Genomic DNA, 8,544 nt, shown 5'->3' on the forward strand with positions numbered 1-8,544 from the left:
GGTGTCTTCTCTAAGAAGCTGTTCCCATCAACAGCCAATGCCTTCCCTGCTCCAGGCCCAGCATGCGGCATGTGTAGGCTCATAGCTCCAAGGGGCAACCACTGAAAAGACCCAGGTCTACACAGGCAGTTACCTCCAAGACTGCTAATTCTGCCTGGGGCTGAGTCACAGGGCCTTGCTGCCACAGAGAGACAAGAGTGCTAGGTTATCTGTTGGTTTTTTTACCCCCTTTTAATAAGTACAGAAGAAGATCAGCCAGGGCAGGCTGAGGTAGTCAGGTCCCAGTCTCGACCTCCACCACTTCTGCCACTGTTCCGAAGCCCACCCCCTCCTGGATGATGACCACATCGCTTGGTGAGCCCTCGTCCTGCACTATAATGCATTTGTCCTCATGCTCCGAGATGGCGATTTCAATGATGTCCTTTGCTGATGGCAAATCCCCAGCAGGCCTCCCCTGTGCCCCAGGATCTGGGGGGCTGCCTCGAGACTGGTAAGTAGCAATGCAGTGACCGCTGGCTGTGACCAGCTGCTCAGCCTCATTTGCTGGCCCCGGCACCTCCACCATGAGCAAGGTGGGCTCTGCCACAATCTCCTCCTGGTGGCCCTTCCTCTGAGGCCTTTTCCTTGCTGCCTGGGGTAGGTCCACATCAAGCGAGGCCACTACAGTGGCGAGCTCCTCAGGGTCCTTTTCTGCCTTGTGGGTGAGCACATGGCGCGCAAGGCTCTGGGGAAGGCTGTAGCCCATGCCGCAGAGCTCGCATTTGTAGGGCTTGTCAGCCAGGTGGGATTTCTGGTGGCGCCGCAGCTTTGTGGCCAGGGTGTAGGACTTGCCGCACCTCTCACAGCGGAAAGGGCGCTCGCCTGTGTGCAAGCGCTCGTGGGCACGCAGCGTGTGGGGGTCCCGCAGCGCCTTGCCGCACACGGTACACAGGTGGGCCTCACCCGTGTGGGAGATGAGATGGCGCCGCAGCTCCGGCAGCTTGGGGAAGGCGTCGCCGCAGAAGCGGCACTTGTAGGGCTTCTCGCCCGTGTGCAGCCGGAGGTGCTCGCGCAGGTTGCTCTGCTGTCGGAAGTCCTTGCCGCAGTAGGGACAGGCGTAAGGGCGCTCCCCCGTGTGCAGGCGCATGTGGTTGCGCAAGGAGCCGGGGTTGGCCAGGTGGCGTCCACATATGGCACACTGGCATCCTTTGCGACCGGCTGGGCCAGTCCCAGTGGCCAGGTGGATCTTCCTGTGAATGCGGAGAGAGGGCCTGCGTGCAAAGGCCTTGCCACACTGCTCGCAGGAGAAGGGGCGCTGGCCGGTGTGCAGGACCTGGTGCTCCTGCAAGTCTCGCTTGGTGCAGTAAGCCTTGTCGCACTGGGTGCACTGGAAAGGCCGCACACCCTGGTGGGCCAACACGTGGGCCTTGAAGCTCTCCTCTGAACTATAGCTCTTGCCACACTCCGTGCACAGGAAGGGCTTGTGGCCAGCATGAACAAAGCAGTGCTTCTTGAGGTGGCAGAGCTGCAGGAAGGCTTTACCACACTCCCCGCAATGGTACCTGCGCTTGAGCATCTCCTTCTGGGGCAGAGCTTTCGGTGGGGGGCCTGGGCTGCCAGAATGACCCTCCACCAGCTCCATGTACCGCTCCTGCCCCTCAGGTCCCTCCAGCGGGCCCTCATCCCCATGCTCTGGGGATGCCAGTCTGGAGTCTTTGGAAGCTTTGCCCTCTTTCTCACAAGTCTCTACACGCTCTCCTTCAGAAGGATGGGGCTGCTGGGATTCCTGCCCAGCTGTCCTGTCACTACAGTCCTGCAGGCACTTCTGGAGCTGGCTGGCCAGAGCATGCACCTTGCATGGTTTTCCAACCAAGCGAGCACTGAGTCGAACCCCGCTTGAGAGCGACAACAGATCCAGGTCTCCTGGACGTGCCTCTTTATGCCCCATCTCCACTTTTTCTGCTGCAGATCCGGGACCCACACCCTCATCCAATTCTTCCTTGCACCTGCCATTGGCCTTAATGGTGGAGATGGTCTCGAGGTGCTGATTCTCAGTCCTCAGCACTTTGGCTTGCCACGGCTCATGTTCAGAAGTTGTGCTTCTCTCTTCTTGCAGCCTGTGGAGATGTTTGGTGGCCGGCCTGCTAACCTCAGTAGGGACATCAAGGACTGTGGTTTCATCAGCTACCACCTTGGAGACATCGGGATCCCCTGCACAAACACAAAAGCGTGGCGGGTGAATTAACGCTGGCTGTTGTTATGTGACACGACTGCTGCTGGATCAGGGGAACATGAACCTCAGAGACAGGTACCCTGCTATCGAGTAATGCTGGGGCTCTGGCATGAAAACCATTACTTTTATGACTTTTCCTTTTAAACTGGGGAAGATGGGGGGGAATCTCGGTTCTCTCGCCACAGACAGTACCCGTGCAGCATTTCTAGTGTTTCACAGGCAGTACTTCTAGGCGATATCATCATGACTGGCATGAAACCCAGAGAGGTGGTGGAGTCACCACCCCTGGAAGTGTTCAAAAAACGGGTAGATGTGGCACTTTGGGACATGGTTTAGTCTAGTCTACCCTTGATTGGTTTAGTGTGGACTTGGTAGGGTAGGTTAATGGTTGGACTGGATGATCTTAAAGGTCTTTTCCAACCTAAATGATTCTATCATTCTATGATTCTATGAAAACGGGGCGGCACGCTCCCTCCTCGGCTGGTAGCCCTTAAAAGCCGCGCACGGTCGGGTCAGACAGCAATCTCGGAGGGGCTGCGGGGCGAACACGCCTGCGCGCAGATGCTGGGGGCAGCTGAAGGCGCCGGCACCCGAGGCCCGGGGAGGCCAGGCCGCTCCTTTCGCCCGGGCTGGGACGCGCGTCCCCGGCACGGCACCTACCTGCGAGGGGCTCCGCCGCCGTCCCGCCGGGAGAGGCCCCGTCCCCCCGCACCACCGCCGCCTCCGCGCTGCCCGCCGGCCGCCCCCTCGGCCCGGCCTCCCGCGGCGCCGCTATCCCCTCGCCTCCGTCCGGCCGCCGCTCCTCCGCCGCGGCCCCGCGGGCCTCCTCGGGCCAGTAGAGCAGCTCCGCGCCCGCCGCGATGGGCCGCCGCGCCCGCAGCTGCAGCCGGCCGCCCGCCCAGCCCAGCGCCACGTTGGCCTCCGCCTCCTTCGGGCTCCGCTGCACCAGGCTGCAAGGCACGGCCACAGCGTCGGCCACGGCCGCACGCCCGCCCCGCCGCCCGCCCCGCCGCCGCCGCCGGTACTCACCTCCTCCAGCCCGGCCCCGCCGCCTCCTCCCGGGCCCCGCCGGGCCGCCCCAGGAGCGCCCCGGCCGGCAGGGCCCGGCCCACGCACCACACGCCCGTGCCCCGCGCCCGGGACAGCGACGGCCCCAGCGCCAGCCCGGGGGGCAGGCTGCGCAGCGCCGGGCAGGCGGCGCCGGGCGGCTCCTCGGGGCCGCCGGCCGCGGGGGACGCGCCGGGGCCGGGGCGCTCCATGCCGGCGGAACGGAGCGAGGGGGCGGCGGGCGCGCCCGGACGGCGGGCGGCGGCGGGCGGGGCGGGGCGGCGTTCCCCCGGCGACGGGCCGCGCTTCCGGCGGGCGGCGGATGCCGGCGGGGGGTTGACAGGCGGGCGGGCCGGGCGGCGGCGGCGGCAGCGGCAGGTACCGGCGGCGGGCGGGCCGGGGCGTGGTGTGGTGCCGGGGAACGCAGCCGGGCCCTTCGGGCGGCAGCGGGGCCCGGGGCGGGCCGCGGGCGCACGGCGGCGTTGTCCTGGTACTGCCGGGGCGGGGCGGGGCAGGGCGGGGAAGGGGCCCGGCGGCGGGGCCGGGGCCGAGCGGGCGGGCCGGGGCTGGGCCCCGAGCCCCGAGCCCCGAGCCCTTTCCCGGGTGTTGCCGAGCCCGCGGAGCGCCGGGCTTGCCCCGTGCGGGGAGGCGGCTGCTTCTGCGGGAAGCGCCGAGCCCGGGTCCCCGCTGGCCGCCCCGCGGCGGGAAGAGCCCGTCCCGTAAAGCGCCGCGGGCCCGGCACCTGGGCGGGGAGAGCAAGGGCTCGGGGGCCGCGGAGTTTTAGTCATTTCTTTGGTGTTGGCGGTGTTACCGACTGCTGGAGCGCGGCAGGGGCCCGGGCCGGGCTTGAGCCCTTGCTGCCGGCTCGTCCCGGCGGGCCCTGGCCGGTGGCTGCAGCAGACGGTGCCGGAGTGCTGCGGCGGGGGCCGGGTAACTCCCCTTCCCTTTTGGTGCCTGACAGCAGGGGCTGTTGAATGTCCCTCCGTTGGCTGGCAGGTACCATGGGAACTTGGTGTTCTCTTTGAACAGTGTAAACAGCAAATCTTTGAGTCTCTTATTGGAATCTTGAAGTTGGGTCTGGGTTGTCACAGGAGCTCAGTCTAAAGGGAGCGGGAGAGAACCAGCCGTACGGTGGAGAGGAGGAGGAGGAGGAGAGGTGCAGGCCCCGTAGGGCTGTGCGTGCCCCCGTTTCCTCACATGCTCCATGTGTGATGGGTGGATCCCGCACGGCGCTGATAGCAGCTTCTGTACTTTGTGTGAGAGCGTTGATAGCAGCTTCTGTTCTTTGTGTGAGAGCTCCGAGAGAGGAAGCTGAGCTCTGCGCTTTTGCTCTCTGACCCTGCAGAGACACACTAACAGGAGGTTGATTGCTAGCTGGGATGGATTTCCAGCGGGCATGGAGCTGGCCTTCGGCAAAGGGTTTGAGATGACTGAGGAAGGAAGGCTGCTCATTTAAAAAGTGGTTACAATCATGAAGGGCCAAAGGGTTTCCCTCAAGCAATAATGTGTCTGTCCTGAGTTAGTCGGTCATGGTGTGCCAGACAAAGCCGGTCTGGCTCTTGACCCTTCGATTCTTTCAGGGTAGTACCGGGATAGTGATGCTCTCGGTGGTATCATCAGTCTTGATGTGAGGGAAGACTTAGGCTGGACTTTCTCTGTGAGTCTCAGTCCTAGGGCTCATTCACGTGAGTGAGGACTTTGAAGGTCTGCTGCTGAGTAACTGCTTCCTTTTTTTTGCAATGTGCTTGATGTTAAGACTGTAGCAAAGTGCAGGGACTTGATTCCTGTGTACAGAAAAACCGGCACTTGTGCAAATGAAACAAAACTGGGAGGAGGCGCAGATGGCAGCGGAGTCAGAAAAATAATACAGTCACCCCACAACTGGGATTCCTTTGGGTCTGAGCATTGCTTGTTAATCAGGCAGGGAAGAAGAGGCCACTTGGCTTCTGTAATTCTTTATTGTGTGCAAGTACAGGTCCAGGGTGTGGTATTACATGCATGGACATATTTTGATGTGTAGATTTACTTCTGAATTAGTAGTACATCTGGAAGAAAAACAGGAAAAGGAAACTGCCGAGTAGGTGCAGCTTAGAAATAAATGATGGAAAAGTAGTGACACTGGAATTTCAGAAAAAAATAGTCTGCATGAACAGCAGCTACCAAGACTTCATAGGATACAAGTGAACTGTCTTCCCTGGGTAAATTCTGGTGGGATCTTGTATAAAGAGTCTCCAGCTCAGAATTTGCATGAAAATTGTATTTTAAAGTGCTGAGGTTTCTCTCCTTCAGCAGAATGCGCTATTCTACAGCACATATCCATGTGATCAAGAAAGTAAATTTTTATCAGACAGCAAGTGTTCAGGTCAACCAGTGTAGGTGCAGAAAACATACTTAAATGCTTGGAAAAATGGAAACAGTTGGCTTTTTAGAGCCTGGCAGTTAGTAAATGCTTCTGATGTCAGGTGTGATTCTTTAGTTTTTAAATGTTTGATTAGGCTTTTTACTTTTTAAATCTAGGTACGTCATTTTTCTTACCTTATGATTAACTATACAGGGTGTGTCACTTGCATCTTGTCATGACATTTCTCTGAAACAGGTGGGGTTCTTAAATTGTGTTATGTCTGGTGAGATGCTGCTTCTTGACAACCGTGTCACCCTTATACTGATACTTTCTGTTCAATGACAGGTCCTGCTTATGGGTCATTTTTGAGTACACAGGGAAAAATCTCATGCAGGTGCACTGTCAGTAGGTAAAATGTACACCCATATACTAAGATCTCCAAGTATTTTCTTACATCCTAACTCCAGGTCTCTCCTCCTCAGTGCCTGCTAGTTCCCAGGCATTTAGAGGATTATATTTCTCTAAACTGTTCTAGGATTACCCGATGTGAGACCCGATGCTTTTGGCTTTTGCACTGTTGGGAAAGGGCTGGGGAAAATTCTGCAAAAGCCTTCTAGAGCTCTGTGGGAGCTACAGTCTGGTTCACAAGAAGGACCTGAAATCTAAGAGGTCTTCTGCTCTGGGTCTTCCTTCCATTAACATTTCTGCCATGGAGCACTAACCTAGAGCCAAGGAATCCGCCTGCCTGTGCTTGGCTGTGAAAAGCACATGGAGGTATCTGGGGAGTCTGGTCTGCCTTTCAAAGGGGTAAGGAAGGTTTTGGCAAGAGCACTATCCACTGGGCTCTTTTCCCAGCGTGGAACTGTAAGGATCCTACTAGAGACTTCCTTCTTCCGCATGGTGCCACCCTAGGATTAATTTTATGCCTAAGGGGAAATCCCCCAGTGCTGTCCACTAACCAGCTCTTCTGCCTCTGATCAAGTGCTGCAAGTTAACTGTGAAGCCAAGTCGTGATCTGTGTAGGGACAAGTGAGGATGCTTGGTGTCTTGCTGGCCCTGTGGCAGTACCATCACTGCTCTGTGGGAAGATTTGGATTTGGTCTCTAAGTGCTTCAGGACCTCGCTTTGGGGACACTGTTGCTACTGGGCCTCCCCAAGAATCTCACATGAAAGGCATCTCAGTGGATGGCAGCAGTTGAATGTAGGTCCTCTGTCCCCACCAGGGCCGGAAAGTCCCTGGGAGCTGGGAATGCTGAGGGGCTGCCCTGGCGGGCTGTGGATGCTTCCTCAGCGTGGGGTGCTGGGTTGTGGGGCTGCGGAGCTGCAGTGGGGAATGCTTTAAGCGCGCTGACTCATAGGAGTTGGTGCCTGGCGTTACCATAGAAATCAGAGCAGCTGCTAGGGGTGGGGAGTCCTTGTCCCTTGGCTCCGCTGCTGCGTGGTTTCAGCATGAGCTCATGGTGCAAGGGAACCAGATTTCTTGCTCCTTGTCCCTTCGAGATCAGAGGAGGTCAGACAGCTCTCGTGGCCCTCACTGGAGGGCAGGGAATAATTTTGCTTGGGTCTCTGCTTGGCTGCAGTGGTCACACCCTGTGTGTTTGCTGTGCTGTCTTGGTTATCCGCTACCCATACATGTCTTGCTCCTTCATATTTTGGGAAACTTACTTAATTTGCTTAGCAATAGCTCCAAGCCCTTTGGGAGCCCCAGAGGGGTGAAAATTGGTTGTAAACCAAGTAGCAGATAAGGGAGGACAGGAAGTAATAAGCATGGAGTGATCCAGAGAGAGGGGACAAACACTGAATATCCAATTACCTGTACTCTCAAAATGCATCCCCGAGCTTGGTCACGAGTGTTGCCCCAAGTATGGATGTGATGCCTTCCGATGCTCAGTCTCTCACAGTTTTTGTCTTCTGTGCTCACCTCCAAGTAACTGTTTCATCATCTTCTCTGGATAAATATAAACATTCAAGCTCTAGGGCTGGAAGATGCAAAACATTGCTGCCCCCCTCCATTCTGCTAAATAAACTAACTTTACTCTGAATAGATTCTTTCCACACAAAGGCGTTATGCTTCCTCAGATCATCTTTGAACCCTTTGCTCTCCTCGTAATGCAAAACAAGCACAAGCCTGCCTGAGAAACAGCATTACAGAGAGTCTTGCTGATGCAAGGTGTCATTTTGTTTTGCTACAGTTCCTCTTGGCTTGCTGCCTGTTGTCCATGTGGTCGATGTGAGCAATCCAGATCTACATACTTGTCCTTCCCAGTGTTTCCTTGCTTATTTCCAGGACATTGTCATTAGAGGATAACAGCTGTTTCCAAGGGGGTCATCCCTAAGAACTGGTACCCTTAAGAGATGCTGTATGCTGTGCTAGCTCAGTCCTGGGTTTGACGTATCTTCTGCTCCAGGTGAGAGTGAGAAATATTTGCAAGCAAGAGCAGACACAATGAGCTGTCTGTTTCTTGGACCCTCTTAATTCCTTGGTCTCCTGAGTATTATGGCATGCTTGGTGAAAAATACTCATTCTAGCAATATGGCTTTAAGTTAAAGAGGTGATTCCTTGCTGCTTGCTGTCATGTAGGAGAAAGGATTTGCTGGGTGATGCTGAAAGGAGCTGAAGGTTGTATGTGTATTGTTCTCCCTGTCTCACTAGCTCAGCCTACGAAATCCTGTTTTAAGAAGCTGTTCACGTCTGTGTTCAGATCCCAGCACACTGAAGCACCCACTTCAGTGCTGTTGAGAGCTCTGGCCCTCCCTTATGGGGAGAAGGGGGCGGGGGTGATTCCTGGGAAAGCTTCCAGCACTGGGCCAACTGTGGAAACAGCTGGGCTTTGTGCCAGCCCTTCGGAGGGAGGGCGAGCTCAGAGCTGGTACAGTGAGTGTATCAGGCAGGGGCTGGTGTAGCCTGTCGCCTTCCTCAGTGCCTTGCTGCTGCTCCTGTTTC

The 8,544-nt window shown here is 57.0% G+C and overlaps 1 protein-coding gene across 1 annotated transcript; it reads right to left on the reverse strand.

Moving 5' to 3' along the window:
• Positions 1–215: 215 nt before the first annotated feature.
• Positions 216–3,471, reverse strand: ZNF408 (zinc finger protein 408). The gene is made up of 3 exons (XM_075713020.1): positions 3,242–3,471; positions 2,873–3,162; positions 216–2,190 (listed from the first exon to the last, which is right to left on the reverse strand). Exons 1-3 carry the CDS (start codon positions 3,469–3,471, stop codon positions 275–277), a joined length of 2,436 nt encoding a protein of 811 aa, XP_075569135.1. The 3' UTR covers positions 216–274.
• Between the last annotated feature and the right edge of the window lie 5,073 nt (positions 3,472–8,544).

This window comes from Pelecanus crispus, chromosome 6 (assembly GCF_030463565.1).
Source record: "Pelecanus crispus isolate bPelCri1 chromosome 6, bPelCri1.pri, whole genome shotgun sequence".
NCBI lineage: Eukaryota > Metazoa > Chordata > Aves > Pelecaniformes > Pelecanidae > Pelecanus > Pelecanus crispus.